Source organism: Pituophis catenifer, unplaced genomic scaffold, assembly GCF_029215685.1.
Source record: "Pituophis catenifer annectens isolate HBS135680 unplaced genomic scaffold, rPitCat1.0.hap2 SCAF_8, whole genome shotgun sequence".
Taxonomy (NCBI): domain Eukaryota; kingdom Metazoa; phylum Chordata; class Lepidosauria; order Squamata; family Colubridae; genus Pituophis; species Pituophis catenifer.
In genome coordinates this window covers 21,493,977-21,507,844 of record NW_027256888.1, presented here as the reverse complement: position 1 = coordinate 21,507,844, position 13,868 = coordinate 21,493,977, and the positions used below count along the sequence as shown (strand labels likewise).

General features: G+C 34.7%; 1 protein-coding gene across 1 annotated transcript in view; it reads right to left on the bottom strand.

Annotated features, from left to right (window-relative positions):
• Nucleotides 1-13,868, bottom strand: part of LOC139320679 (gamma-aminobutyric acid receptor subunit alpha-4-like) — a 249,948-nt gene that overhangs the window by 165,577 nt on the left and 70,503 nt on the right. Inside the window, exon 3 of the mRNA XM_070949112.1 lies at nt 207-274. Within this exon, the coding sequence (XP_070805213.1) occupies nt 207-274 (68 nt within the window). The remainder of the gene's footprint in view (nt 1-206; nt 275-13,868) is intronic.

The window sequence follows — 13,868 nt, the reverse complement described above, 5'->3', positions numbered from 1 at the left end:
TTTCCTTTTTAAAAAATATGGAAAGACCAGAATAGAAGCTGTCATAGCCATGTGTAATAAAACCTGAAAATAAGTTGCTGGTAATCTGTTCTTTTTTGCATGAATAACAAGTGAGTCCCAAAGCCCTTCATTTAGTCACAAACTTAGTACTAGGTTTATTTTTTTTTCTTCCTCAAACCTATCATAATACTCATACTCATACTTACCATTTCTACATCAGAAACAGGTCCAAAACTTGTGACATAGATATCTGTTTTGACTTCAGTAACAGGACCTAATGTATAAAAAGAAAATAACCAAGGAGAATTGAATTGTTCCACATAAAAAACCGGGAAAAATTATGCAGACAAATAATGCCAAGACTTACAGGAACAATTCATTGGCCTCATTTTAGGAAAATGAAGCAATTACATGTGGCAGCTGTATTTACAGATTCCTGTATAACATGGATTTCCAAATACTTTTACGAATTTTCCTTTGTTTATGCAAATACAATTCATATACAGTTTTGTAGTCTCTGTATGTGTATGTGTATGTGTATGTGTGTCTGTCTGTCTGTCTGTCTGTCTCTGTCTCCCTCTTTCTTTCTTTCTTTCTTTCTCTCTTTGTCTCTCTCTGGGTGTCTCTCTCTATCTCTGTCTTTCTGTCTCTATCTCTCTGTCTCTCCGTCTGTCTCTGTCTCTCTCTGTCCTATCTCTGTCTCTCTCTGTGTCTCTTGTCTGTGTGTGTGTGTGTGTGTGTGTGTGTGTGTGTGTAGGTCTCTCTCTCTCTCTCTCTCTCTCTCTCCCTGTATCTTTCTGTGTCTCTCTCTTTCTGTGTCTCTCTCGAGGTCTCTGTCTCTCTCCCTGTCTCTCTGTGTGTCTCTCTCTTTCTCTCTGTGTGTCTCTCTGTTTCCCTTGGGGTCTCTGTCTGTCTGTCTCTCTCTCTCTCCCTTATCTTTCTCTGTGTCTCTCTGTGTCTCTCTGTATCTCTCTCTGTGTCTCTTGTCTCTCTGTGTGTGCGTCTCTCTGATTCTGATTCTCTGGTGCTTCATCTCTACCTGGGTCTCGCTGCCCGACAAACTGCAGCAGGAAATGGTGGGTGGCTACTTCCAGCCTTTGTTGATGCTGGACGTACCTCGGTCACTCAGGGAGATGCATGACCTGCTCTCTGCCCTGAGACACTGGCCCAGTCTGCCCTGCAGCTTATGCCGCTGCTGTTGACATGGGCGAGTGGGGCAGGGTAGCATTGTGGCTCTGCATCATAATGGGCTCCAGGAGGGGAAGGGGACCCTGTTTCCCCCATTGTGAAGTGTGCTAAATTTCAGTGTGCTGTGCAAGGCGGTGTGAGAGCAGCGGGCAGGCCATGGAGGCGGCAACAGCAGCAGCTGGGTCAGGCCAGTGTCTTGGGGTGGACAGCAGGTTGCACATCTCCCTGAGTGACCAAGGCATGCCCAGCACTAACAAGGGCTGGAAGAAGTGCCTGCGAGACCCAACAAGAGATGAGGTCCTAGCTACTTCTCTCCACCACAGTGCTTCCCAGACACGTCTTACAGCTCAGAGCCCGAAGCAGCGGGAGGCGAGGGCTGCCTTTAGCGCAAATGTACCACATTGAAGGCAGAATGTTTTTGCCGTGCAAAGGCAAGTAGAGGGGCTCTTTGCTCCCACACTAAGGCTCCGGCCATCACCACCGCTGCTTCAGTGTGCCTGCACCACCCCACCTTGCTGCAACAGCACCATTACCTTGCTCCAGCCAGCAGGGGCAGTGCTACTCTTTGCACCACTTCTTGTACCACTCTCTACGGTGGAGATTTTCATGAGCTGCCTGGCCACTCCCCGGCAGGCAGGTGCACCCATCATAAATCACTAATTTATTCTTGAATCAAGATTTACAAACATAATGTTCACTAGATAAGGAATATCAGAAGGACACATTGGGCTCAACTTTTACAGTCTTCTCTGAAGCCAATATGAAATGAGTCAAGATACTTTGCTTCCTCTACAGTTGCTGACAGTTGTGTGGTCACCATATTTTAAAAGTTGAAAATTATTCTTAATACTAATACTATGAAAACCACAAAACATATATCCTGAATGTCATCTAAGAATTCAAAATAACTGTCATATAATGGTTTCAGTTAACTAGTTTCACAAGGCCAGACATGCTTAGCTTTAGTACTTTGTTTCTAATTGTAAATTCTGGTATTCTTTGTGATTAAAGAAAAGGAGGAATATGTTATTACAACTAAAAATAACAGTGAAACTGGAGAATTGATAACAAAGCATTCCAAGCCTCAATGCCTAAATGCCCAGAATCCAATTGTTACTATACTGGTGAACCTACTTCACTGGCTTTACTGGACTTCCAATTCTTGCAAATTAGCAGTTTATTTATTTATTTATTTAATTTGATTTGTATGCCGCCCTATCTCCATAGGACTCAGGGCGGCTCACAACCATTAAAATCAAACCAGATAAAAACATATTAAAATACAAATTAAACATATGTTAAAACTCATTAAAATAATCAAACCCCATCAGTCCAGGCTGGGTGATTTAAACAGCTATGTCTTTAGTTCGCGGCGGAAGGTGCGAAGGTCAGGGGCCAACCGGAGCCCCAGAGGGAGTTGATTCCAAAGGGTGGGCGCGCCCACAGAGAAAGCTCTACCTCTGGGGGCTGCCAGCCGACATTGTCTAGCTGACGGCACCCTGAGTAGGCCCTCCCTGTGAGAACGCACCAGGCAATGGGAAGCTGTTGCTGATTGCAGATGGTCCGACAAATATCCTGGGCCTAAGCCAAGTTCTACAGTGATGGATCACCCATTAAGGAGCAATACATCCTCATCCTATGAAAGAATAAACATTCAGAAGAATGCAACTGTGCAATGTGTCAGTTAGAGATGAAGGAAATGTAACAACAGATACTTAGAGAACAGGTAGGGAAGAGAAAAGGCAGGAGCAGAGAAAGTCAGGCAGATTACTTATCTCACGCTTCATGATGGGCTGAACCAGAAGCTTGCTATTTAGCATAGCAGACAGATGGAAGTGATGCTGGGAACAACGTGTTCATTTCCTCACAGTGTGTTTTCTGGTCATTGTGATTCTTGTCTTGCTTTGGATCATGCCTTGTGAACTCTGGACTTTTCTTGTCTCATGAAATCTCTTGTATTGTGTATTTACATTTGCCTAGTGGATTTATTTTGTTTGTTTTTTTAAAAGTAGTTTTTATTGAATATAAATATTAAAAAAAGACATACGTAACATATACACAACAAACATTTATACAACATATACACAAAAAGAGTGTAACTTCTTCTTAAGCATTTTTTCAGAGTGACGTTCTACAATTCTACTTATGATATATTCCTTCACCTCTCCTTAATCTAATAACATTTTTTATTATATATATATATATATTTAAATTGGTAATATTTCCCCTATATTTTTTGTATATTTCTGATTTTTAACCAATTATACCAATTATTCCATATTTTATAATAGTCTGATTCTTCTCTTTCTTGTAATTCTTTGGTTAACCTATCCATTTCAGCACATTCTAAAATTTTCCCTATTACTTCTGTTTCACTTGGTATTTTTTCTTGCTTCCAATTTTTTGCGTAGGTTATTCTTGCAGCAGTTAATATGTGAATTGTGAGATATTTGATATCCTTAGGGTATGATTTGTTAAAGATTCCTAATAGAAATGCTTCTGGTTCTTTTTCAATCTGTGTTTTTGTTATTTGTTCCAACCATTTTTTGATGTTAGACCAAAATTTCTTTGCTGCCGGGCACGTCCACCATAAATGATAGAAAGTCCCTTGTGCCTTTTTGCACTTCCAACAAATCGGGCTATTTTTAGGTTGTATTTTTGCCAATCTGGTTGGAGACATATGCCACCGATAAAACATTTTCAGTTGGTTTTCCTTGTAAGCCGTTGCTTTCGTTAAATTTAGGTTTACCTGCCAGAACTTTTCCCATTTTTCCAAAGGTATTGTATGTTTGATGTTTTGAGCCCACTTAATCGTTTCTTTGACTGTCTCTTCTTCCAATTTATAGCGTAGAAGAAATTTATAAATTCTATTAATTAATTTATTTTCTGAATCTAATATAATTTTATCTATTTCTTGTTTTTGATTATAAATTTCATATGTTTTTATATGTTCTCTGTGTTTGGACTGTATTTGAGTATAAGTCCACCAGTCTATTTCTCTGTGTAAATCTGTCTCCAATTGTTGTTTTGTCTTTAATTTGCCTTGATAGTCAATTATATCTTTATATCTAATTATTTTTGTCTTATCTGTTAAATTTGGGTGCCTAATTGATTCTGCCGGTGCTAGCCAATTTGGTATCTTCATATAATGTTGTTTTTTAATTTTAAGCCAAATTTGTAATAATGAGTTTCTTATTGTGTGTTTTTTAAAATATGAATGTGTTTTGTATTTCTCATCCCACATAAAGGAGTGCCAGCCAGTTTGGAGTTCGTGTCCCTCAATTGTTAAAATTCTAGAGACCTTTAATTCTATCCAATCTTTGACCCACGATAGTACTGCTGCTTGGTAATATACCTCCCAGTCAGGGAGTGCAGCTCCTCCTCTATCTTTTGTATCCTGAAGCAGCTTAAATTTTATTCGTGGCCTTTTCCCTTGCCATATAAATTTAGATGTTATTTTATTCAGCTTTTCAAAAAACGGTTTATCTATTTTAATTGGGGTGACCTGAAACAAATATAAAAATTTAGGTAAGATAGTCATTTTGATGGCCGAAATTCTTCCTAGGAATGAAATGTGTAAATTTCCCCATTTTTCTAAGTCTTTCTTTGTTTGTTCTAGTAATTTATCATAATTGTTTTCTTTAATTGCTGATGTTCTTGTAGATAACCAGATTCCTAGATATTTTATTTTTGTTGTTGTTTGGATTTGTATATTATCTGTCAATTCTTTTGTTTGGATTTCCGTAAGGTTTTTTAGAATTAGCTTCGATTTACTTTTATTGATTTTTAGTCCAGCCACTTCTCCAAATTCTTCTATTTTTTGGAACAAATTAGGTATAGATTCCATAGGATTTTCTGTCAAAAACACTAGGTCATCAGCAAAGGCTTGACCTTTGTATTCTTCTCTATTGATCCTTAAACCTTCAATTCCTTGGTCTTCTCTAATTTTTTTCAACAGGATTTCCAATGATAGAATATATAGTAAGGGGGAAAGTGGACAGCCTTGTCTGACTTCTTTTGTTATATTAAATTTGTCTGTTATCTCATCATTCATAATTATCCTTGCTGATTGCTTGGTATAGATTTCTGCTATAATTTTCCCAAATTTTTCCCCAATTTGCATATTTTGTAGTTGTTCAATCATAAATTTCCAATTTTGATTATCGAAGGCCTTTTGGGCGTCAAGAAAAACCAGCGCTGCCTGCTTCTCCGGGTGTGATTCATAATATTCTAGAGCATTAAGTACTATTCTCATGTTGTTCTTTATTTGGCGTCCCGGCAGAAATCCATTTTGGTCTGGGTGTATATATGTATTTAATACTGATTTAATCCTTTCGGCCAAGATTGCTGCAAATATTTTGTAATCGGCATTCAATAATGAAATAGGTCTATAGTTTTGTATTAACTGGAGATCTGTATCTTCTTTTGGAATGATTGTTATTATGGCTTCTGTCCATGAATTTGGTATTTTGGCTTTCTCCATAGCTTCATTATATAATCGCAACATATTCTCTCCCAATACTTCTTGCATTGTTTTGTATATTTCTACCGGTAGCCCGTCGGGTCCCGGTGTTTTATTGTTTTTTTGCTTTTTCAGTACTTCATCTAATTCTAATTTGGTTATTGGCCTGTTGAGAGTTATTCTTTGTTCTTCTGTGATTTTTGGCATTCCTGATTTCCATATACTGTTTTATCTTGTCTTCCTCTATTTTCCCCTGATTATATAAATTCGCATAAAATTTCTTAATAATTTCTTTTTTGGCCTCTTTACTATGTTGAATTTCTCCTTTATCATCTTTCAATTGATATATCATTCTTTTTTTCTGTTCTTTTTTCAGTTTATAGGCTAGCCATCTGCCCATTTTATTTGCGTGTTCAAAATAATTTTGTTTCGCCATTTTTATTTTTTGGGCTAGTTCTATTTGGTTTATCAAATTCAATTTATGTTTAATCATTTCCCATTCTTCTCTTATTGTTTTGTTCTGGGGCTTTTCCTGGAGTTTTTGTTCTATTTGTTTTAGGTCTTTCTCTAAACTATCTAATTGTTTTTTCTTCTCTTTATTCTTTTTCCTCGTATATGCTATTACTAGGCCCCTTATATATGATTTTAAAGTATCCCATGTGTTTTGTAAAGAGGTTTCCTCTATTTTATTTATCTGAAAAAATATTTTTACTTCCTTTTCTAACATCGAATTAAATTCTTTTTCTTTACATAATCTTTGGTTCATTGTCCATCTCTTACGTCTTCTTTCCCCTTTCCAGTTTATGAATAGTGGATTGTGATCTGCCTATTGGTTTGTGCCTATCTCAATTTTTTCTACTTCTATTTTGATATTTGGGGTCATCCATGCCATGTCCAGTCTTGACCAGGAGCTATGCGGATGGGAGTAAAAGGTGTATTGGGCCTCTTCTTCATGTGTTTCCCTCCATACGTCTGCCAAGTTTAGTTCTTCAGCCATAGTAAAGAATTCTTTTGGAAGTATTTTTTTTTTCTTTTGTATTTTTTTCTCAGTTTTGTAGTCCTTCTTTGCATTTACTATTGCATTATAATCCCCTATTACACAAATATTGTCATATTCTAATTCTGCTAGTTTTATATGTAGATTTAAAAAAAAACCTGTAGTTTTTGGTTAGGTGCATAAACCACTACAATTAACATTTTCCTCTTTCCTATTTCTAGTTCAACCATCACCACTCTACCTTGCTCATCGGTATAAACTAGTTTAGATTGTATTTTTTCTTTTACGTAAATCACTACTCCTTTTTTCTTTTTTTGGGCCAGAGATGAATATAGTTTTCCTAATTTGGGGTTTTCTAGGATTTTTTGATAATCTTTTTGAATGTGTACTTCTTGCAGACATATCACATCTGCTTCTAATTTTCGTAATTTTGTGAAAATTTGATTCCTTTTCTTTGGGGCATTTAAGCCATTAATGTTTACCGAAAAGAGTTTGATCTGTTCATCCATTGCCTATCATATCTGTTTTTTTGTGTTTCTTGTTTCCATCCGTGCCTTAGCTTTTGCACCTTCTCTCTCTTCTCTCTCTTTTTCTTGCCTCTGTCTTATTTCTTTTTCTTGATTTGTTTCTATTGGTTCTTCTTCTTGACTTTTACTATCTGTTTCCTCCTTGCTTTCCTGTTCTTCTTCTAGTCTAAAGTGTGTGTTATGGAATTCTCTTGCCTTTTCTAGAGTGTCTATTTTATATTTTTTGTCTTCCCACGTAATTAAGATCCCCTCTATTGGCAGCCATCTGTACATTATCTTGTATTTGATCAATAGTTGTGTTAAAAACTGATATTGTTGTTGTAGATTTCTTACTCTTCGGGGTATCTGTTTTAAGATTATAATTTCTTTATAGATTATAGATCACCGTTTCTTCTCTAGATTTCTTATAGGCTTCATCTCGGATTGATTTTTTTAAGAATTTGACACGGACTTCTCTCGCCAGTCTGTGTTTTCTTATATAATTTGTTTGTACACGGTAAGTTTCTTCCAATTGTCCTTTTATTTCTTCTGGCTCTTTTTGTATCATTCCTGCGATAATTTCCACCATCTTCCCTTCTAAATCCTCATTTTTTTCTTCTGGAATATTTTGAAAACGCAAGAAGTATGAGGCCTTTTCCATTTCAAGCATGGCCAAGGAATCTGACATTTCTTTATTTAGTTGCAGGGTTTTTTGTTCCATTGCTTCTACTTTTAATTCCAGATGATCTATTTTTGTTTCCGTTTTCCTAATTCTCTGTTCATTTTCTGCTATAGAATTTTGAATGCCCCCAATTTTATCTTTCATGGTCTTGATATCTTCCTTGACTTCTCCTAATTCATTTCTAATCTCTGCATGGAATGTTCTCATTTCTTCCTGATTTTCAGCTATTTTTTCTTGTGTTTGGAGCAGTGTTTCCTGGATCTTTTGAAACATATCTTGTATTACATTTGGTGCCATTTCCAGTTTTTCTTTTTCTTTTTCTTTCCCCATCATGCTATCTATTGTTTTTTGTTGTGAGGGGGTAGGAGTCATTACTAATGTATTGGTTGTAGGTTTTTTCCCTGTCTTTGTTATGGTGGATGTTGTAGACATTTTCAATATTCGTGTAAAGCTTTTCAACCTTAACATCAATTATTAAGTTATTCCTTAGTATCTCTTTTCCCCTCCAAACACTGCTTATACACCGCACAGCTTATATATAGTTATATTATATTATATTGCCAGTTATCCCAATTGAGCAATTAATTCTTATTCACAGTATAAATCAATTTACTTATCAATCAAGATTTTAGTTTAATTTTCTTAATTTTCTAATTAGCAATCTTTTCAATTAACCCCTTTTTCAATCAGTCTATCTCAGACATACAGTCAACTCATCTGTTATTTTGGATAAAAATCAACCTTTCACTTTAACAATAATTCCTTATCTAACCACAATTTCACAATACAATTTATAGCTATAAAAATATTATCAACTTATATATTTCTTTTAAATATTAAACTATTAACTAATTAAACAGTTCAAAATTAATAATTCACTTAATTTTTATTTTCTTTAGTCTTTGTCTTCTTGCTTTACTTCTCTCAATCCGTTCTTTCACAGTCATAAAAAATGCGATCTGTGTCCATCTCAGTCTTTTTTTTTTTTTTTTTTACTTCTCCCAGTAATCGGATCTCTGCATTCAGTTTTCAAATCTTTTTTTTTTTAACTTAAGTTCTTATTGTCCAAAGTTATTTGTAAATCCAAAGTCCGAAATCCAGACAGGTCTTCTGTATCTGTGAATTTCACCACTTAGTCCGGTATTTCAGTCTCTGCACTCAGTTTTCCGATATTTTGGGGTTTGGGGTCAGTTATAATTCCCAGGTTCAAACAGCTTGTCTATAACCACAGAGTCCACAGGCTGCTCCCTTTGCTCAACTGTAAAAGTCCGCACTCACACCGCTTCGAGTGCTATTTCTCCTTTTCTTATGTTTTCTTAGTCATTCTATGGGTTCCTCTCTTCCGCGCTGTAGTTGTTTCCCCTTTTTTCTTCTCCTCTTGTATCGCCACTGTTGTAACTCACTTGTCTTCCTCTGATTCAATCGCGCGTCCCCTGTTTACCGCCTCTATTGTAGGTGATCTATCTGACAGTCACTCGGATTTGCTTCCACTTTTTGCTTCGATCTAGGCGGGCGCCATCACTCCTGTCCGCCGATAAGGCCGACTTCTTCTCCACCAATTTAAGAGGTTGATCGCTCAACCTCCCTGATGACAGCGCAACACCAGGGGGCTTCGCGAGTTCCTCTTTCATTTCAACTGTTTTGCATCAGTAATCCATATTTATACATTTTCTCTTTTTTCTCTTATTATATATTTTATACATATATTTCTAATCATCTATCATTATAATATAATAATACATTATAATATAATAATAATATAATAATACATCTATCATTATATTATATTATTCTAATTATTTTATTTACATTTGACATAAACTTTCTATATTTCTCCACCTCATTTAACCATTATTTAGTCTTCCTTTGTCCTTTTTTGTTTTCCTTTCCTCCAACCATTTATACCATCTCTCCCAAACTAAATAGTATTCTGTTTCATCCTTTTCTTGTATCTCCTTCGTGAGCTTATCCATTTCTGCACACTCCATAATTTTTCTAATCACATTGTCTTCTACTGGTATATCATTATTTTTCCAGTTTTGGGCAAAAACTATTTGTGCTGCTGTAATTATGTGGATGATTAAGTATCATATTGCTTTTTCATATGACCCAGAAATTATTCCCAGTAGGAAAGTTTCTGGCCTCATTTCTATTTGTTGATTTGTAATTTCTTCTATTTGTGTTGTAATTATTTGCCAAAATTGTTTTGCCTTATGGCAAGACCACCACATGTGATAGTAAGTTCCTTTCTGAAGTTTACATTTCCAACATAGCTGAGAGGTATTTGGAAACATCTTTGCCAATCTGGCAGGAGGGAGATGCCACCGATAAAACATTTTATATATATTTTCTTTATAGGGTACAGACATTGTTAATTTGTAATTTACAGGTATATTCCATAATTTCTCCCATTTCTCTAATTCAATATTGTATGCGAAATTTTTCGCCCAAATTATCATGTTTTCTTTGACTACCTCTTCTTCCAATTTGTATCCTAATAAATAGTTGTAAATTTTTTTTTATCAATTTATCTTCTGTACCTTGGAGAATTTTATCTAATTCATATGTTTCCTTTTGAAATCCAAATTGTGCCAAATCTGTCTTGTATCTGGATTTTATTTGCATATAAGCCCATCAATCAATGTCTGTACCCTGTTATTTCAATTCCTGTCTTGTTCTTAGTTCCCCTTGATTATTTAACAAGTCTTTGTAAATTTTAAATTTTGTAAATTTTCATTTTACCAATATCTAGTGCATTTAAATTTGTGCCTCCGTAGTGGATAGCCATTCCGGAATTTTATCATAATGGTTCTTTTTTTATCCCCTGCCATGTCTGTAGTAATGCTTCCCTAATTAAATGTCTTTGAAAATATCCATGCTGTCTACTTTTTCCCTCCCACAGGAAAGCATGCCACCCTCTTTGTAGATTGTATCCCTCTAATGTTAAAATTCTTTTGTTTTTTAATTCCATCCAATCCTTAATCCATATCAATGAGGTTGCTTTATAATAGGTTTCCCAATCTGAGAGTGCTAATCCTCCTCTCTCCCTAGTGTCTTGTAAATATTTTATTTTAATCCTTGCTTTCTTCCCCTGCCAAATATAATTTGCTATAAGTTTATTGAAATCTTTAAAGAAATTTTTCCCCAATTTTATAGGTATCACTTGAAATAAAAATAACATTCTTGGTAGCACATTCATTTTGATTGAAGCTATCTTCCCTAGAAAAGATAACTGTAATTTGCTCCAAATTTCTAAGTCTTTCTTTATCTGTCCTGTTAATTTATTGTAATTGTCTTCTCTAATTGATTATCCTTTATTTGTTAGCCATATTCCTAGATATTTTTTTGTCGTTTGTATACCCATTCTGTCTTCTAATTATTTCTCCTGTTGTTTTGTAAGATTTTTTGTTAGTGCCTTTGTTTTTAACCTGTTAATTTTGAGTCCTCCTACCTTCCCATATTCTTCTATTTGTGATAACAATTTGGGTCCTGTCGATATTGGTTGCTCTAGGATGAAGACCAGATCGTCAGCAAAAGCTTGAAGTTTGTATTCCACTTTTTTCACTTTCAGTCCTTTTATTTCTGTATCTCTTCTGATCTTATTTAACAATATCTCTAGTGATAAAATGAACAATAAAGGTGATAAATGACATCCCTGCCTCACTCCTTTTATTGTTTTAAATTGTTCAGTCATATCTCCATTTATTGTTATCTTTGCTATTTGAGCTGAGTATATTTTCTTTATCATATTTACACATTTATCGCCAAATTTCATATTTTCTAATTGTATAGTAAGGAGTTTCCAATTTAAATTGTCGAAGGCCTTTTGTGCGTCCAAAAATATTAATGCCATTTGTTTATCTGAGTTTGCTTCGTAATATTCCAATACATCAATTATTATTCTCATATTATTTTTTATTTGTCTTTTTGGCAGAAAGCCATTCTGGTCAGAGTGAATATATTCGTTTATTATTATTTTTAGTCTTTCTGCAAATATCAATGTAAATAGTTTGTAGTCTACGTTTAATAACGATATTGATCTATAATTTTTAATTTGTGATTGGTCTGTCTCCTCTTTTGGGATAAGCGTGATAATGGCTTCAGTCCATGACTTGGGTATTTTGGCCTTCAAAAGTGCATCATTAAAAGTTTCTAGTAAAATTTCATTTAGTGGTTGTTGACATATCTTATAAAATTCTGCCGGGATGCTATCTGGACCTGGAGTTTTATTATTTTTCTGTTTTTTCCTTGCCTCCATTAATTCAGTCATACTAATTGGCCCATTTAATATTTCCCTCTGTGTCTCTTCTAATTCCCTTAAATCTGATTTGTTTAAATATCATTTAATATCTTCTTTGAGTATATCCTCTTGCACATATAGCTTTTGAAAAAAAAATTGCTATATTTTTTTTGTCTTCATTTCTATAATGCGTCTCTCCTTTCTCATCTTGTAATTGATAAATCGTTCTTTTCTCTTTTTCTTTTTTCAGTTTATATGCCAACCATTGTCCTGTTTTATTTGCGTGTTCAAAGTGGTTTTGCTTTACTGACTTAATTTTCCATGCTATCTCTATTTGTGTTGTCAAATTAATTTTGTATTTTATCAAATCTATTTTTCCTTTGATCGTTTTATTTTGAGGTTCCTTCTGTAGATCAGATTCACATTCTTTGAGTTCTTTTAGCAGATTATCTCATTCTTCTTTATTTTTGTTTTTCTTTGCCATATATGCAATTGTTAGACCTCTTATGTATGCTTTTGCCATGTTCCATAAATTTTGAAGGGAAGTTTCCTCTTTTATGTTTATCTTGAAAAATATGTTCATTTCTTTTTCAATCATCTGAACATATTCTTTATCTTTTAATATTTCTTTATTCATCATCCATCTTTTTCTTTTCCATTCACCTTTCCATGTTACTCTTACTGGATTATGGTCCGCCCACATATTTGTCATTATTTCCACTTCTTCTACATCTTTTCTAAGTTTCGTTGTCATCCATGAGATTTCTATCCTACACCATGATTGATGTGGACTAGAATAGAATGTATATTGTTTTTTTTCTTGTTTACCTCCCTCCATGTATCTTTAAGACATAATTCCTGTATCATCTCTTGAAACGTGTCTGGTAGTGTCTTTTTCTTAGTTTTATTTTTCTTGTTGCTCTGGTAGTCTTTTTTGACATCCGTAATCGCGTTAAAATCGCCTATTATGCAGATGTTTTCATATTCTAATTCTTTTCCCTTGTTATTTATCTTTTTATAAAATTCATTTTGATTATTATTTGGTGCATAAATTGAAATCAATAATATTGTTTTTTGTTCTGTTTGTATTTCAATCATTAAGATTCTTCCCTCTTCATCTATGTATATTTGTTTTTTGATGTATACTGCTATTACTCACTTTTTTGTTCTGCTAATGAAGTGTATAAATCTCCTAGTCTTGGGTTTTCTAGTATCTTTCTGTGTTGTTTCTTAATATGAACTTCCTGCAAATTTATGATATCCATAACCAATCTTTGCAACTTCGTAAATAATAATAATAATAATAATAATAATAATTATTATTATTATTATTATTATTATTATTATTATTATTATTATTATTATTATTTAAATTTGTATACCGCACTATTCCCGAAGGACTCAGGGTGGTGAATAGCCAAATAAAATACATATAATACAAATGTTAAAAAACTATTAAAATACAATTAAATTATTGGCCCAAAAAACAAAATTTAAAACACCCCAATTCATAAGACAAATTTAAAATTTAAAAATTTAAATTTTTTTTTAAAAGTTTAAAAGAGAGGTTAGGCCAGGCCGGCCTGCTGGAAAAGAAATGTTTTGGTGGCATGGCAGAAAGCGCGCAGGTCCGGGATCCTCCGTATCTCCCGGGGGAGCTCGTTCCAGATGGCGGGTGCCCCCACAGAGAAGGCTCTCCCCCTGGGGGCCGCCAGTCGACATTGTTTGGCCGACGGCACCCTGAGGAGCCCCTCTCTATGGGAGCGTACTGGTTGGTGAGAGGCCATTGGTGG